Consider the following 18,317-nt stretch of genomic DNA (forward strand, 5'->3'; position numbering starts at 1 on the left):
GGCAGCTCAGAAACTGGCTCGAACTATGTTTCAATCTTGTCTTCAGAAAAACCACATATAAATGATCCCAGAGCAAGGTATCGTCAGGCTAATGAATTCTGTGGGAAACTCTGCATGGCCGTGTCATGAATAACTGAAGAATGCACAGTAAGGAAAAAATATGGCAATGTGTACTTTTCCTTACCCTACTATGGTCCAGCCCTCTCCTGCTGGCCTCATTGATTCCTCCTGACCCGATCATAAATATTTCCAGATGTTTGCTGCATATTTGCTATACTTTTAAAACCCATCCTCCTATTTAACAATAGTAATGATAGCTTATCCTTCACAGAGCTACAGTTCCCAACATCCCTTAACAAACTACAGGTCCCAGGATCCTTTGTGAAGGGAGGAGATGTTCTTTAATTTTTTTTTCCAAATAATATTTATTCAAGTTTTAAGAGATTACAAAAAGGAACACAATATACAAAAACAAAACATATCCAAGAGAAAAATAAAAAAATAAAAAAAGCAAAGACAGCAAAAAAAAGAAAGATACAATCAAAAAGACAAAAAAACAAGTTAAACCTTAATATAACTCCCTTTCTCAACTTATCTCCTTGACCTCCTCACACCTCCCCTCTTTGTATTCTAATTCAAATAGATATTTCAGCAAATCCTTCATCTTTGTTTTTATCCTTATAACTTGTCTTAATATACTGTAATTTTCCATTCTCTCATTCGCCAATTAGCCATCCACTTTTACTTTATTTAATCTTATTTCTCCTTAGAACTTATATATCTGAACTTATTCTCTTAAGACGTTTCCCCTAGGGTCACAAAAAATTCCATTCCACGATTTTCCCATCTCTCATTAAAAAAAAAAAAAAGAAAGATTTTCTTTTTTAAAAAAATATCACAATATATACACTTTAAATTCCCAATTTTTCTTTCACCATCTCCCCTCCCTGGTCTCGGCCCCTACCAACTGTTCTCCAAAAGTCCATCAACCCGGAGATCTTATGTCCGAGGCTCTTAACGAGGAGATGTTCTTTAAAGGTATGGTGTTGTCCGCAGCCATTGTCCGCAAATTCCTTCTCTGTTCAACCCGTGTTTTCTACTTCCCAGTTCTCTAGCCCTCCTTTGGATGGATTACCTAACTCTACACCTCCTGATTCTAGGTCTGGTTCTCTTTTGTATTGCTTGCTGTGGATAAACTCTGTGCCTTAAGACCTCAGCTCCTGTTCTCCATAGCACCTGACTAACCTTATTAAGGGGAAGGACTGTAGCTCAGTGCTAGACCATCTGCTTTGCATGCAGAAGGTTCAGTCGCCACCATCTTGGAAGAGACCCCAGTCTGCACACCGGGAGAGCCATTGCCAAACTGTATAGACCAGCTGTTCTTAACTTTGGATTCCCAGATGTTCTTGAAATACAACTCCCATCATCTGACCACTGGCCATGCTGGGAATGATGGGAATTGTAGTCTAACAATATCTGGGAACCCAAGGTTGAAAGAGGCAGGTGCAGTCAGTGCTGAGCTAGGTGGACAAATAGCCTGACTCATGATTTCATTGCTCAGTGGCAAATCACATGCATGCATGCAAAATACCTCAAGATCAATACAGTGGTACCCCCATTTACGAACTTAATCCATTCCAGAAGTCCGTTCTTAAACCAAAGCCATTCTTAAACTGAGGCACGCTTTCCCTAATGAGGCCTCCTACCACCGGTGCCCTTCCACCATTCGGCTTCCATTCGTAGACCGAGGTAAAGTTCTCTAACCGGAAGACTACTTCCGGTTTTGTGGAGTTCTTATACCGAATAGTTCGTAAACAGGAGTGTTCTTAAACTGAGGTACCACTGTACTGTTATCAGACCCTGTAGAGCTGGTACCAGTCAGAGTGGACAGTACAGGGTTAGCAGATGGACAAATAGTCCACAGTTTCCTGTGTTTTGGAATCTGTTTCTCCACTGTCTCTGCTTCCATCTTTGCCATTTCATGATTTCCAGTGGGCTCCGTCTCTCTTCAGTTGCGATACACCTTGGCTCATTCATATTGTCCTGATTGCCGTGGTTCCAATACTGACATCCTGAAATAATTTGAAGAGGTGCATGATTTGGTCAACAATCTAACAACTAAAAATAAACAGACAGTAAGACAAGGCTATAATAACACAGTGACTAAAGTAGCCAGGTGCCTTTTATTTTAAATTTAAAATAATTACTTTTCTCACCCACCCTCATATTGGAATCCTACTTATTTCAGAGCATCCTATCTGTGCCAAGCTTCACACTTACCTATTTCAGAACATCACCTTAGCTTCATCGAATCTGAACAGAACTTTAGTAAAGGCATTTATGATGTGTTAAAAAGGTAAAGGTACATACGGGCCAGTCGTGTCCGACTCTAAGGTTGTGCGCCCATCTCACTTAAGAGGCCGGGGGCCAGCGCTGTCCAGAGACACTTCTGGGTCACGTGGCCAGCGTGACGAAGCTGCTCTGGCGAGCCAGCACCAGCACAACACACGGAAGCGCCGTTTACCTTCCCGCTATAAAGCGGTACCTATTTATCTACTTGCACTTGGGGGTGCTTTCGAACTGCTAGGTGGACAGGAGCTGGGACCGAAAGATGGGAGCTCACCCCGCCGCGGGGATTCGAACCTCCGACCATGCAATCGGTAAGTCCTAGGCACTGAGGTTTTACCCACAGCGCCACCCGCGTCCCTCTATGATGTGTTAGTACTCACCAATAATTAGAGACACAAAATATATAACGTGATAGTTTCTGCAGCAGGCTTAATTTGCCTTTTCTTGGAAAGCCTTTTAAAAGTCAATAGGTGTAATCCAGTAAAGTTAAGCATTTTTAAATCCCATTTATATCCACGGGAGAGTTAAACATATGCTTAAATCTTTCTCATTGCAATAACTGGGACTTAAAAATGCTTAATTTTGGTCCATTGTTTGTAGCTAGATTTTAGGAGCTTCAATTACACTGATGTAGTATATCGTCTTAAATTCTGGTGATTTGGTTTAACAAGGCTATGGATAAAACCATCAGAGAAATGGTAATTGATAGCCTTTAACAAAAGCAGCCGTCCGAAGTGAATCTTTGATACTGGTGTACCTTTAAAAAACTGTTATTCAGCTGTTTTAAGCCTCAACTTTCAAAGGAATGTTGTGCATTCAAAATCACCAAAACGCATGGTATTGATTAAAATATAGAAATTATGTGATCTTGTTCCAGGCGCTGACATCAAACAAGTCTCAACAGGTCTTTTCTCTGACATCTTGGCACAAACTATAGCATAATCATTTACTAACAAAATGAGCTAGTGGAAGGAACAGTTACTAGAATCTTTATTTTCTTTTTTAGTGACTGCAACATGGCACCCCTTAGGAGAAAATAATTAATAGTCACCTCTTCTCTCATCAGTTCCATGACACAAACATTTTTTGTACCTATGTGGGTTAAACCACAGAGCCTAGGACTTGCCGATCAGAAGGTCAGCGGTTCAAATCCCCGTGACGGGGTGAGCTCCCGTTGCTCGGTCCCTGCTCCTGCCAACCTAGCAGTTCAAAAGCACGTCAAAGTGCAAGTAGATAAATAGCTACTGCTCTGGCGGGAAGGTAAATGGCGTTTCCGTGCCATGCTCTGGTTCACCACATGACCCGGAAGCTGTTTGCGGCCACATGACCTGGAAGCTGTCTGCGGACAAACGCCGACTCCCTCGGCCTATAGAGCAAGATGAGCGCGCAACCCCAGAGTCGGTCACGACTGGACCTAATGGTCAGGGGTCCCTTTACCTTTACCTATACATTTTTTCCTGGTGTTCTGCCACATGTGAGGTTTAGCAAGTCAGTTTGAAGCTAAATGAAGTAACTTTGTTATATATATATGTATTTGGCTTTGCTGTTTCTCCTCTTCTCTTTCTCCAAAATTTCAGGGCTAATATATCACAGAAACAAAAATGCATCTTTAGCACATTATTTAGGCTCATAATATAACCATAATATAACCTGAAATTTCCACGCATAGGAATTCAGTGGAATTTGAAGAGTTTGAATTTGTTCTTGAAGAGTTCATCTAACTTATTGGAAGGCATACTTCTTTTTAATATAGTGCCATGCCATTGCCAATGCTGTTTATATAGTACTATAGATTATATATCCTGCATTCTTTTGATTTTTCACTTATTAGCCTGGTTTCTGGTAATGTATATATAATGTATTGCTTCAGTTAGTTTGTGATGTGAATGTAAAACCCACATTAGACAGAATGCTCATTCACATTATAAATGCCTCTCTCCTACTTTCCCTTTCACGTTAATAATAATAATATATTAACATAAATATAGTGGGAGAGGGGTGAAAAAGTGGAAGTGCTCTGTATTCCCTTTTAGTATGGAGAAATTCTAACTCACTCAACTTGGCTTGGGGGCTTCCATCAGTGGCATATAAAGCAGGTAGATTTCTCCCTTCTTAAATGTCGCTTTGCAAATATTTTTTTTCTATGATAATTTAAGTTGATTGTGTATATTTAAAAACAAACAAACCCACTTCTGCTTAGTTGAACTAATCTTTTCCATATACAGTCACCTATCCCCAACCTGTGCATTAGGAAGTTAATGATATTTTCTGGCTTTGTGGCAGGTCAATTTAAAACATAAAACTCATTTCATTTTTTTTTTTAAAGCAAAAAGACCAAAGAGCTGCTACTTCAGTTGTGGTAGGGAAGGTAAAATGCTGAAGCCCAATCAGGGTCACCCTAAAATCCTGGATTTCATCATTACCTTCTGTTTAATTTTTTAAAAAATAATGACTGGCGGTTGCAAATTTTTAAAAAAAGTTTTAAAAAAGGATAAGTTATCACCATTTCCAATAAAGAAATATAGGATACAACTATGTGATTTACTGTGCTGTGTTGGCATCTGTCTGTCTCAGGGGAGTGCCCCTCTCAGGGTAAGGTCAAGCTGTTGGAAGGTTGCAGGACTTGCTATGGCTGTAGAGACCAATGCGGGAGAGACATGTTTTGCTGCAGCTGAGGCAGATAAAGGCATCCAAATGTACCATGCCATTTCTGTGATCCTCCTAGCAGTTATTTCTCCTCTGGCCACTGCTATGGATACACAACTTGACTGCCTGTCTCCAGGCACCGCGGTCGTCTGCAGGGGATTCCCACATGGCAAGGCTGATGTTGCCAGCCTTCATTTCACATTTTCAGAGATCTTGGTAAGGCAGAGTTGGTCTGCCAACAGGCCTGGTGCAGAAGCCATAGAGCATCTCCTTGGGAATCCTACCATCTAGCATTCTGTGGACATGACCAAGCCAGTACTAAGTTAACAATAAAACATGCCGAGAGGGAAAGGATGTGTGATCTATATTTACAAGGTCTAAATAAAAAAGAGACTTACCATTTTTTATTTCAAAAAAGAAGGTAAAAAGAAGCCTTGGACAGCGCTAAATCCAGATACTTCCATAGACCTGTGGTACCTGACACTTCTCCATTATATTTTATAGGCAGCTTTCACCTCTGCCCTGGAGAAGATTTCTTGTGTATGTAGCAAGTGGCTAGGAAGTCTAAATCATTATCATTTTCAGATAGGGTTAGAAGTGTCCCCTGTTTGAAACCCAGAAGAACTGTTGTCAGTCATTGTCAACAATGCTGTGCTAGATGGACTCAGTATCAGTATAAGTGTGGCTAACTTTGAAAATGGTCTGGAAACTGCAGTTAGTTCAGGATAGGGTCACACAATGTTCAACTCAAACTGGACAGTTTGGCTGTATGATCTGCATGGTAGATATTCAAAACAATATATACTTGTCATAGTTTGCAAGTTACCTCCAGTAGATTTTTATTTTCTTTTGATGGCTGTTCCCAACATTGCAACACAAATTATTCCATACATTTCCTCTCCACAGCTCATAGCTTCTCTTGGCTCACACATCCTAATTATTAACACAGATTTTTGTAGCGGACAAAGCAGGGATTTGATCACCATAACCTAATGGCATTTGTGAATCGTTGGAAACATTATTATTAGCTCTCATAACACAAACATTCTTCATTAATCACCTACTCTCTCAAACTTCATTATCAGCTGTAATTAGAATAACCTTTATGCTGGTCATGTATTCTGCTTGCAACCTGAGCTGAGTTTTGAACTACTGAACAGTCTCCGTTCTTATTTATAATGATGGCCCTACATGAAAATCTGCTCCCCCGCCTATTTTCCCACCGTGCCTTTCTCATGACGGGTAATGAATATTTTAAGTGCTTCACTGTATTTCCTCCTCAGTTCTATTAGCTATTTGCCATGAACAAATTCCTGAGTCCTTAGGATGTGCTATCGGTGTAAGTTCATTATACTTAACGTGTTTCATTCATATCAGGCAACAACAGTGAATGAAGCATATTCATTATAAATATGTTTTCCTTGCTTTTAGCATTTGCCCATAAGACTCTAATTTTATAACATTGCAGTTGCTATTAATAATGCACTTTATACCCACAGCTGTAATTAACTGCAAAGCCCAGGCTTGCTCCATAAATCTGTGTGGCCATCATGAGCAGTGACTCATGCTTGCAACAGGAATGGTTCAGTGTATGGTTCTCCAACATTGAAAAAAAAGAAGGCACACAACAATGGATTAAGGATTTGCATTATTTGTCCCTATTTGGCAAAGTATTGACATAGGTGCAAAGAGGACAAATGTGAAGACATTTGCTCAGCTTTTATTGAGACATTCTCAATAACAGATGCACCAATGGTCTGACTTGGCATGAGGTAGCTTCCTATGTTGCTATAGTCATCAGTTTGCTGTGTGTTGCTTCTTCGAAATTCTACAACCCTTCAGGACTGGTGCCACCGTTAGGTAGAGTGAGGCAGCTGCCTCAGGCAGCAGATGCAGAGTGTTTGGGCAGTGAGCACATGCAAGATATTGGAGGACAGAATGATGTGTGTGTTGCACAGTCTGTCATATACTCTCTAAGCTAGCCTGCTGTCCATCTTGCCCTCTGCTTCCTAAGCTAGTCTGCTGTCCTCAATTACAGCAGACGATGCTATCCCATCTCCAGTGTTGAATCTTACTTCAATCCACTTGGAGGCACACCACCTTAATGTTAGATTCAGGCACCAACATTCCTTGGGTCAACTTTGTCCACATTTTTCTCCCTCCTTTTTATTATTTCATACCCCCCCAAAAAAAAGTTACTTCATTCATATAGGTAACCACCTCCTTTTTCCCAATTTGGGATTAATTTTAAAACTGCAATAATAAAATCGGTTTTAAAAAGCTTCTGGTGACTTTATTACATACATGAATAATGAAGAGGAAGACTGTACAATTCCTGCCCCAGACATGAGTCTGTGAAATTCACAAATGAGCCAGTTCCTCACCTTCAGTTAACAATAGAATAATAAAAAGGGGTCACCTAGTCCAAACCCATGAAATACTGAAATCTTTTGCCCAATGTGGGGCTCAAATCCACAATTCTGAGATTTAAGAGTCTCATGCTCTACCGACCAAGCAGAACTGCAATTCTCCTTTATCGGTCTCTACAGCCACAGCAGGCACTGTAACTCTCCAATGGGTTCACTGTACCCCCAAAGATGCACTCCTCCCAAGACAGACGGATGCCAACACTAGGGCTGTTAGGATAGCATGCAATACCAATGCAGTCCAGAAAAGCTTCATGCACATAACACCATTTACTAATTTAGATATGGCTTCTGTATTTTGTGATATGCAAAATGTTTATTCTTATTCCTGTTTAAAAACATCCACTTAAAATATAGCAAAAAACATACTTTGAAAAACAAACAATAAAAGGGGGGGGAGAAGAACCCACAGGACCATGCAGCAGAGCACTGCAAGGTGACCCACCAGCCCCTGATCCCTGGAATGTTCCAGGCATACCTGAGCTTGAGAAATTACACGTCCCAAATGTTGCATGACAATAATAAATTCTGCTGCATGACTGATGGGGCCAGTTGTAATAACACCTGCTGAGGAGCCATACGCCTGCAGCATCCTCTTCCCCAGCTGGGAGACGTAGTTGTTGCAACCAGATGATGTGGCACTGGAGATTTGTCATCTCTCAACCCCAGGTGTGGCTGGGGTTTGACAAGGTTCAGCTACCTGTGCAAACTACAGCGGAGGAATAAATGGAGCACTGTACCCGTGGGCAGTAGGGAACTTTTATGGATCACAGCCTTCATCTGCAAAATTACACAGCTGTGATTATTTTTGTCTGTGATTAATATTTCAGACTGGATCATTTTCGAATTAATGTTTCATTATAATTTCTTTTTAAAGAGCTTCAGTCTCCAAGGTGAATATTTTAACCATTTTAAGCATGGTCTCTACATTTTCCTTTCCAGCATTTTAATGCCACTGTATTATCACACCAAGGAGGCTTTCCAGATTATGTTCAGGCACTCAACGTCTTCAGAGCTCTGCATTCTTTGTACCACCCATTTATAATAGTTAGCAGGAAAATAATAGATCTCGAGCACATTTTCTTTTACAAAATGTAGGGACACCAACTGAATTATTGGGATGAGATTACTGAACAAAGCAAGGTTTCTTTTTCCAGAGGGAGGGAAATGTCACATACATTTCTACATCTTCATCTTTGTTGTTGCTGTTTGCTTTTTTAACATAAGTAATTACTTGTTCCAGTCCGGAACAAATACATATAATGTCCCTATAGTTAAGAACGAAACAAATCCCTTCAAAACACCACTTCCACACATTTGGGGAGTTGAGAATTAGAAACAGCAATTTAGTCTCCCGTGCTTTCTTTCCTTGGATTCTTGTCATAATGACAAGCTTTTCTATTACCGTCATTTTCTTTTCTGGAGAGTTAGGTGAATCTGAAACTACATTTTTGACAGGTTTTCCAAAGAACAGTGAAGACTTAAAGTGTTCCACCCCCCCTGCCCCACAATTCCTTGGAAGGACCGTCATTTACAGTAGCATGAAGCTGTTTGCTTCTTCGTTCTGTAGAACTGCTCATATTCTCTGACAAAGCAATCTTCTTGATCTCAGCTTTCTGTAAAATGTTGCATTTCTTCATCCTTTTGGTGTTTTTAAGATTAATCTTCTTTCTGAGACTGTGCTTGTGGCTTTGTCTGATGAGCTTACAGTGGATGTCAGTAATGAAAGTTGCACTCTATTGATACCCTGTTTCTTTGGCATTTGTTGATAACTAAATTGTGGGAGTTGAAGGTTAAAATTGGGGACAGGACACTCATGCGACTGCTTTTGAGTAATTATTCTAGTTTCTGGTAGAAAGACCACAAAAGGTATTGATGAATGAGAGCTCATGTTTCCTGCACTCCCTTCCTTGTATAATCTTCTAGACCATCTTGTCTCCTCTGTTTTACTTTTAATTGTATCAACTTTTAATTTGTACCAACCACAATTGTGTGCTGCCTGGGGCTGATAGAAGTTGTAGTTCAAAACATCTGGAGGTTGGCAATGCTGAAGACTGATTTATACAATAATAACAAATAATATAGTAATTATATTTCATTATAGCAAAATAAATTAATAAAAGTAACCAGTAAAAGCCAGCCTCTTAATGAAGATGGATGGTACTATGGACCAATGGAAACAGAAGCTCCATCTCTGATATCAGAGGTCTAGGCAACTAATCAGAAGAGGTTGTTATTTAGACATTGTTGTGAGCTTAATGGTTCTAAATGCACACTATAAAAGAGGTGTGCTGCATAATTCCTAATTTTGGCTGGACTGTTTTCATAGTATCTATAAAGCTACAATTAAAATCTGAAAGTATAATGTTATATAGCTGGGTGCAGATGACTGGAAATCTAAAGTTCAAGTGGTGTTTGTGCATCGCCTTTAAAGCACACTCCACTTGTGTGGGGTCCTCTGTATCACAAGTATATATTGCTCCTTTTAATTTTCCTTCTCTTTAGAGGATTATGAAGAGTATGATTAATTTTATTGATAAAGTTCTTGACAAGAAGTTTTCTTTGGAACAGTCATGTCTATTTTTCTTGGCAACCTGCACAGCAGATCCTTAAAGTGTCAGAATGTTCTGTGCATTATCCAGTGAAAAAACCCAACTGTTGTAACTATATAAAGATGAAGCATTGCAGTGAATGTCTTGATGTCACTGTCAGAGCTAGTTCCCACTGAGCTGAAGGGTGGTGTGAGGTGAGGCAAGCAGAGAGTGGGAGGCAAGGGAAAGTGGTCTATCCTCGGCAAGAAATAGCAAGAGTAGAGTTCCAGGCCCACTATAAACATGACAGATAACATTAAAATATAAAGTAAATTGTTGATATCACACTTCATTAACACTGAACAATTTCATATTCCAGGACATCAGTGAACATATATGAGACAGGTTAAACAAGTGAATTTATTATTCAGCAAAGAAGGTCTTTTAAATTCCTGAAAACTCAATAAATCTATTATTTCTGACTCTTGGTTTGCTCCACTGGAATAATCTCATTATTTCTTTAATGCAGAAGTGCAGGATTTGCATGAAAATTTTGATTGCTTTCTGTGTCGTTGTGACCAAAACAGATAATGACGAAGTATAATTCTTAGTTGTCATTATGACTAATCCTTAATCTCTCATTAATCATAATTTAGTTGGTGCTTAGCTTCTATCTTCAACGTGCAAGCTGCAATTACCTCTGGGCTTATATATATTACAGGCGAGCTAAAGACATGGTAGAGCTCACTACATTAGATTGGCAGTTTTTGTTAAGGTGTTTAGTTACTACTAAGTGGTCATGATATTTTATTATGCTGTCACATTGTCCTTGGAGGTGGGCCTTCTTGAATCTTAAAGCAGAGAGAAGAATCGAGACTGCACATGGAGTCACTACTCATTTTTCCTTACAGGTGTGTGCATTTGGGTAAGAGGGACAGTTCAGATATTGCAATAGCCAGCTGCATATGCAAACTGACTCTGCGGAAAAGGATTGTGATTGGGGTGTTGTGAGCAGTGATTAAAGTTCTGCCTTTGAGGAGATTTTTGAGACAATCCATACATTCAGTCAGTTCTGGTGCCAGCAGCCAGCTAGGTTGGGCACAGGCTGAAGGTCCCAGTAGCTGAGGAGGATTTGACCTGGTTGTGCCATCACTTACCATCCTTCCCAGTGGTCCCCAACAATCATTTTAGTGCTGGAAGGGCAGTGCTGCTGCTTCTGAATAGGAGTCAAACTCAGTCCCATCCATAGTTGCTATCTGCCAATTGAATTTACCCAAAATGTAAGCCCCGGCCCATAGATTTGCATTGAGAGTGGCATAGGAAGCTGGTTGCCAAGGGCCTCCTGAAGTCTGGGATTGACTCTGCATGCAATACATGCAATATATGTACAACTTGATGTGTGGCTCTCACTTTACTTTATATGCAACATGTTACACATGTTCTCAAAACCTGGCTCCATACTTCACTATCTTAGGGTAGCTATTGTGTATAAACACTTGAATAAAAAATAAATTAAAGCCTCACTGAACTGTTATCCTGTTCTACTGCAAACTGTTGCTTAGTGTCACCATCTGGTGAGACAGTAATCTATCTTTCTTTCTTTCTTTCATCGGAAAGACCAATATATTTTGTCTGCAGTGCTATGCACACTTACCTGTGACTAAGCTCAGTTGAAAATTGTAGGGCAGACTTTGCCAATCTGGTGTTCTCCAGATGTCTTGAACTCCAACTAGTCACAGGCAACATAAACATCTGGAGGGCACCAGGTTGCCAATGCCTGCTGTAGTGCTTATTTTGAGTAAACATGCAGAGGCTTAAGCTTTATGTCAGCTTATAGAATCAAATAGTCAGCATGCATGCATGATCCAGTCACAGCAGCACATCTTACGCATGGCGACAGATGTTCCCAAAGCTATTGCCAGGTCTATCAACATCTGAACCAGAATACAAAAATTGGGTTTCTGTTTATTGCTGCCCGCCTTGCTGGGGGAAAAGAAGTACTGTACACTTAAAAGTGAACATCTTAAGATGTGGCTTTTGTGTCTGTGGGGTCTTATTTATTGATCTCAGGGGCAAATAGCAAGGGTCTTTGCCCTGTTGGCAGAATGGGGCCTCTGTTTTTTTTTTCTATGGGAGGGAGGGAGGGAGGAAATAAAATTGACTGATGTCAGAATTGAGCTGTGGGCAGCTGTCAAGTTGGAGCCAGGAGTTGCGCCAGGGGTCAACCAAGAGGTCAGTCTAGGAGTCAGAGCTGAGGGGTCAAACCAGGAGTCAGCACCAACGGCTCAACCGGGAGACAAGTTAAAACTAAGAATGCTCCAAAGTCAGGAAAACAATAGTTGCCTGTGCAGAGTCTCAGTCCAAAGTGGAACCCTTTTACCTTCCTTCAGTTTGGTTTGTTAGCTTCCTATATGTCCCATGGTAAATATTTAAGAGTGTAAAGCCAAAAAACAGCACAGTGAGCAGAGCTTTGTGCTCTACATGAACTGTCAGAGTAGAGTTTACCACAATGAAGGGGGTGTAAGTCTGGTAACAGTAGAAGGAGGGAATGAACCACTTAATGGAGAGGGCTTCTTCAGTGTTGGAACATCCTTCTCCTGCACATTTGGCCAGTAGTGCTACTAGTCATCAGTATATATGAAGAAAAGGAGACTAATGAGGCCAGGCCTGAAGGTGATTGGCTTTTTCATAGAGTAGGGTCTCTGCAACTGGATTATGTTTCCCTTCCTTAAGCAGGTCTGCTTTTAGAGCTGTGCATTGGGTAAACAGTGGTAAAAAGCATTGGTAGAAGCTGGTAAAGTCAAGGGCTTGACAGCTGGTTTGATCAGGATCACTGCCATGCCCCACCAGTTTCCAGGACCAGATGAGACCCCAGAGGAGGATCCTACTGTTGACTCCATTGTGTCTGGAGCTTAAGCTGAATCAGTGGAGATGGACAACCCCCCTGAGATTAACATGCAAAGGATTACATTTTCAGGGGACCCAGCATGCTCTGATCCCACCTTCCAGGTTCAGATCCCCCAAAACCATTCGCAGGAGCAGAGATGGCAGCCGATGTGACTAGACCAGAACAGGCACTATGCATTTGGCAGCATGAGTCTTTCCCTGGTCCCTATTTGACCAGAGGAAGCCAGAAAAAGGAGTCAGAGCCCTGCTGGTGCTCCAGAAAGGGCTTGGGCAGCAGAAACAGCTGTTTGTGCCTAGCCACTTTTGAGGCAGCACCTCACCTAGCAGCTTCCTGTGTCTGTACTGGACAGCTCCCTTGCTGTGCTGGAAACATTGCACTTGGACAGCTCCCTAGCCTCACTGGCAAAAGGAGAGTCTAAGCCACGCAGCCATGGTGGTGGGACAGTCACTTGGGCTGGGCTTGCTCTCATTATGGCTTTGCACTACTGGTTCATGAAATCCTCTTTTCTTAGGAGCAAAGTGAGGCTCTATACCTTTTGTTTTCACTTTTCTCTCAAGCCTTCCCAAATTAGTCTATTTTATTTCTGCAGGTTTTAATGCTTGCTTTTTTATATTTTATATCTGTTTCGTTTTCTGTTCTTCTGTACACTGCTCAAGTGTTCTCCAAATGTAGCGTAGTTGATAAAATATTAGATATATACATATATATTTTTCAAAACCTCCTTGCCTGTCTGATGCCTGAGAACAGGTGATAGTTTGGGCCTTGGTTTGGCATTTGAGTGTGGCGGCAGTGATGTCTGTAGCTTCTAAGGAAGCACAGATGACTGCTTGGTGATTATTTTCCCGGACGCAGCCATAGATGACTAGGTTGTCAATACATGCAGTGACATAGGCAGAGTGTGGTGCTGGGATATTATGCACCACTTCTTTGAAGATAGCAGAAACTCTGTGGAGCACCAAGGATAGAATCAAATCAGGGTGGCAAAGGCAGTCATCTAGATCAGTGGAACATTTCTATAGACTTTATGTACATCAGATAATTGGTTTTGTTCTGTTATGACCTCATGCCCTTCCGTCATTGCCTCCATTTGTTGCAGAGTCCTTTAAACCCAAATAGATTTTTTTTCTTTAAGTAAGTCCAGCAGGAAACTTGTAAAAAAACATTGTAACTTTCCTTCGGCAGTGGTAGCACATCTACCCAGCACATCTCCTGACAAAAAGAAAAACCACACAACCCACCATCCCCATCATCTACAAAACATCAGATATTGAATTCTGAATAAAATGCATAATTGAGGCTATTTATGTGAGGCGTATGGTATTGATTTGCATAATTAAAAATGTGAATAGTTCAGTCTTGTAAAAATCAACACTGTATTTAATTTTTACTTTAATAGTCTTCCTATACAAGTACAATGTTTTGCATCAACACCAATAAAATATTGTTTATAAATTATCTCAATACTGAAGCTTTTGAAAAGCTAAGCAATATTTAAAATGTTCCCCTTCCTAAAAAATGTTTGTTTAATTTAGTTTTTGCATAGTATAACATCAGCATAATTTCCCTTGACGTATAACTGAATAATATCAAATTTTCATTCTTTCTCCCAGTCTGTCTCGTCATACATTCCATTCTGGACTGTAAATCATTTTATTTAATTATGTTTTAAAGAAAAAATCAATATTTTTATAACACTTTATAATATACAAATGTTTCATAAAACATTATAATATTGTTATTTTAATTATACTTTCAGACAATGATCCCAGGCACAGTTATGCAAGTGTGGCTTTAAAAAAAACCCACACACTTCTGCGTGTGCAGGATTGCAGCTATAAATATTAGATATTACTCACTTCACACAACCTATAATTTATGTTTAATAAAGCAGTCCAGCCTAATAGCTTGTTGTGCTAAATAATGTTTAGGGCAGGTGAGGATGAAAATAAGTGGATACCAACAGGTAGGAGTAACCATCATATTTAGTGGTGGTGAAGCAGAACCAAGAAGGAGATGGCAATGCCAAATACAAACACCCAACCGAAAGAGATATACCCGTATTTTTCGCTCTATAAGACGCACCAGACCATAAGAAGTACCTACTGTAGTTTTTGGAGGAGGAAAACAAAACAAAACAAACCCTGAATCTCAGAAGCCAGAACAGCAAGGAGGAAAGGAGGATTGCTGCGCAGCGAAAGCAGCGATCCCTCTACCTATTCTGGCTTCTGGGATAGCTGTGCAGCCTGCATTCGCTCCATAAGACACACACACATTTCCCCTTACTTTTTAGGAGGGAAAAAGTGAGTCTTATACAGCAAAAAATACGGTACATCCACAAAGATGCGAGGAATCCTTTTATCTGAGCCATGCTTTAAAAAAATCACTGTGTTTTATGTTTTTCAAGTGGAAAATATTCTTAATAGACAATTATAAAATAAATGATACATAAATATTTGAGGCAAACATGTAATATGTACTGGAAAAGCAATAGGCCTAGCTCCAAGAGTGAAAAGTGAAGTCATGGGTGCATAAAATACCAAACATCTTTCGAATTTTGTGAGCTTGAAATAGGTTTGCAAAGCCTTTAAGGACAATAGGTCATAATGTTATGAACCGCCCTGTGATCTCTGGATGACAAATGTGATAATAAATAAAAATAAGTTGGATCTTTATCTATGGTCCAAGACTGGATTGTGTGTCATATTGAAGTTCTCCCTATCTGCCTCCACAAAAGCTTGCAATTTCTTTAAAAGAAGAAGGGCAAAAAAGACCATTGTTTCACATTGATGCTGCAGTCTGTAAAATGTATCTTTGGCACAGCATCATAACAGGAAAGCCATTATAGGCAAAATTTTGGTGTTCTTGGGCAGTTATCGCCAGCTTGTTTTTCACTGTAAAAAGCTATGACAATGCCCCTTGTTTGGGAGAACACTGAGTTTCATTAGGAGGTCCCTGCTGTGGGTCAGAATTTTGGACATCCGGTTTGTCAGGTGGGCCCCAGTTTCAAAAGTCTTCTCAATTCCATGATTTTTGTTCAGTTCTGTCAGCTTTAGTGGTTTGAAGGGGTTGCAGTGTTGTCTTCCAGTTGTCCTCCTTTTGCTTCGTGAATTGCTTCTCTGTTTCATTGCTAAAAATGGCTAAGAGGGCCTTTGCTGTTTCCTTCCCTACCAGAGGGGTCCCCATTGCCATTTTTGGAGCTGCAGATAGATGCCTGTTAACTGGGTGCACTTCAAGGTCCTTCAGGGAATAATACAAGGTGATATGGTGTTCCTTAGCCCTGTGGTCCCCCCTCATATTCCCACTCATCCCTGGTGTGGTGGATTTTTTTACAAAAAATGAAGCCACAGACACCCCATTTTTAGTGGGATTGGTTGCAGAGTTCAGAATCAAGCACCTGCCATTATTGCAGGTTAGTTCTTATGTTCTTGACATGCCATGGAAGCACTTAATATGCTATGGAAAATCTGATGTAGCAATTGAACCATTAGCATCAGTAACTTACTATATGCACTCAGCATAATTACAGTCAGTGCAGATCAGCCGCAATATAGGGTTTATGGCACTTAGGGGGATGGTTTAAAGCAATGATAGCCATGCCTGAGCAATTATTGAACTGGGAAAAGAAAGAGAATAATTGGAACGGGAAACTCTCTTCAACATGAAAGTAAGTAATAAGAATTACACCTCAAAACACTGCAACAGCCAAAAGTGAGGTACCCTAAGCAATTAATATATGATGGCTTTAAAGATATAATTCTTCATGTCTCTTAACATTTACTCCCTTCCATTGTCTAGCTTGTAGATTTTATGTAGCTGGTGGATGGCTGCCAGTGTGTGCACTTACAAGCAGTAAGTAAATACCAGATGAATTATTCAATAAAATATTACAGAAAGAAATGTAATTCTAAAAATACCCTAGTAAGGAGTTTGGTAGTATCTATCTCAGAAACTCAATTTGAATAATATGTCTAATTGGATCAAAATAAAAACTGACCTATACTAAAAGGTGCTAGCTATTTTTTACTACCCATACCCTTTGACATTGATTGACAACTCAGTCTACAGCTGAAGAATAAGGCAGAACCCTCCCATTTGGAGTACAATTGTTCCCTCCAGCCTAAAGATTCAGCAACCCTTTCTTCCTATCCAAAACTCATTACAAACAAATCCACATCCACTCTCACTCCTTTTGATTTTATGTCTTATTTTTAAAAATATTTTTATTACTACTGCTACAAACCAATCAGCATTCTTATCAAACCAAAACACAATTCACTAAGGAAGTGTTTTATTCCAAAATACCTGACAGAGACTTTTTGCAATAAGGAAAATGCATGGAAAATGTGGGCTAATGCTTGTGTTGATGAAGGGTTGTCTAATCTCCCTGAAGACCAATCAGGTGCATGCTCAAGAAACAGGTCATCTCAAAGTGCCCTTACAATGGAAGACTCCCTCTGTGTGTGTGCATGTGCAGGTGTGCATGGAGCATCAAGCATTGCTGCTGGTTCCTGAGATGGAGAGAGGTCAATTGTGGGGAGCTCAGTGCACTGCAGGCACAGTGGTAGAGCTAATCCAACACTCCTGCTGCTGTGCTTGTCCCATACTGAGCTCCCTGAACGTTTCACCTCTCCAGCTTAGGAAACAGCAGCGACACACCTGGCATTGGGAAGGGCAGATAACCGCTACTGGTGTACACCCATACCTCCCCCTGGTAAATGGGTTTTGCAGGGTTTTGTATCATTGCTAGCACCTGTCCATGGAGGCCCATTTTATACTGCCATTTTCACTTTGTGCAGGATACCTGGGAAGATGAGATGCATTGAGGAACCATGGTTTCCTTCTACTTGTGTGATCCTGCATGAGCCTCCGCTTGTATGCTCTGCCTCCACCCCCACCCCAGAAGAAGGAGATGAGCTTTACACTTGACATTCTGCAGTGATTTATTTCCCTGAATCTAGGGGTTCCACTAAAACATAGTTACCTGCAGCAGCCAACCAATGGCTTCTATAAAGACATATTGCAGTCCCACCCCCTTTACTGTTTTACTTGATGTTTCTTATTGATGAATACTCTGCCACCAATGAACGTATTTATTTAAAAAAAGAGGTGAGCTTTTGCTTTTAACCTAACCACAGTTCCCCATTACATCTGAACATGTGGTTTCTTTAAATGGTGGTTTGTTGAAACAGGCCAGGATCAAACCACAGTTTAAAGCAAAGTGGGGAATCTTTTTTTTCTGTCAGGGGCTGTAATTCCTTCAGCAATAACATACCAGGGGCTGTATGGCAGTGGTGAGCAGGACTGGAGGCCCAAAACAGCATGGCATTCCCCCTTTCTTCTTTTCTGCCACCCCTTTTCTTTGCTCTCTGCCACCCACTCCCCCCACTTTTCCCTCCTTGCTACCTATACAATTGGCTGAGGGCTGCAGGAGGAAAACCTTCCCATCTCTTCCTCCTT

The 18,317-nt window shown here is 40.6% G+C and overlaps 1 protein-coding gene across 1 annotated transcript in view; it reads left to right on the plus strand.

Annotated features, from left to right (window-relative positions):
• The window catches only part of TMEFF1 (transmembrane protein with EGF like and two follistatin like domains 1), a gene marked incomplete at its 5' end in the record, with an annotated part of 102,037 nt that continues 83,720 nt past the window's right edge, over window positions 1-18,317 (plus strand). The window contains one exon of the mRNA XM_079983986.1: window positions 1-147. Coding sequence (XP_079840112.1) covers window positions 141-147 — 7 coding nt within the window. The remainder of the gene's footprint in view (window positions 148-18,317) is intronic.

Source organism: Podarcis cretensis, assembly GCF_951804945.1.
Source record: "Podarcis cretensis genome assembly, chromosome: 7".
NCBI classification, from domain to species: domain Eukaryota; kingdom Metazoa; phylum Chordata; class Lepidosauria; order Squamata; family Lacertidae; genus Podarcis; species Podarcis cretensis.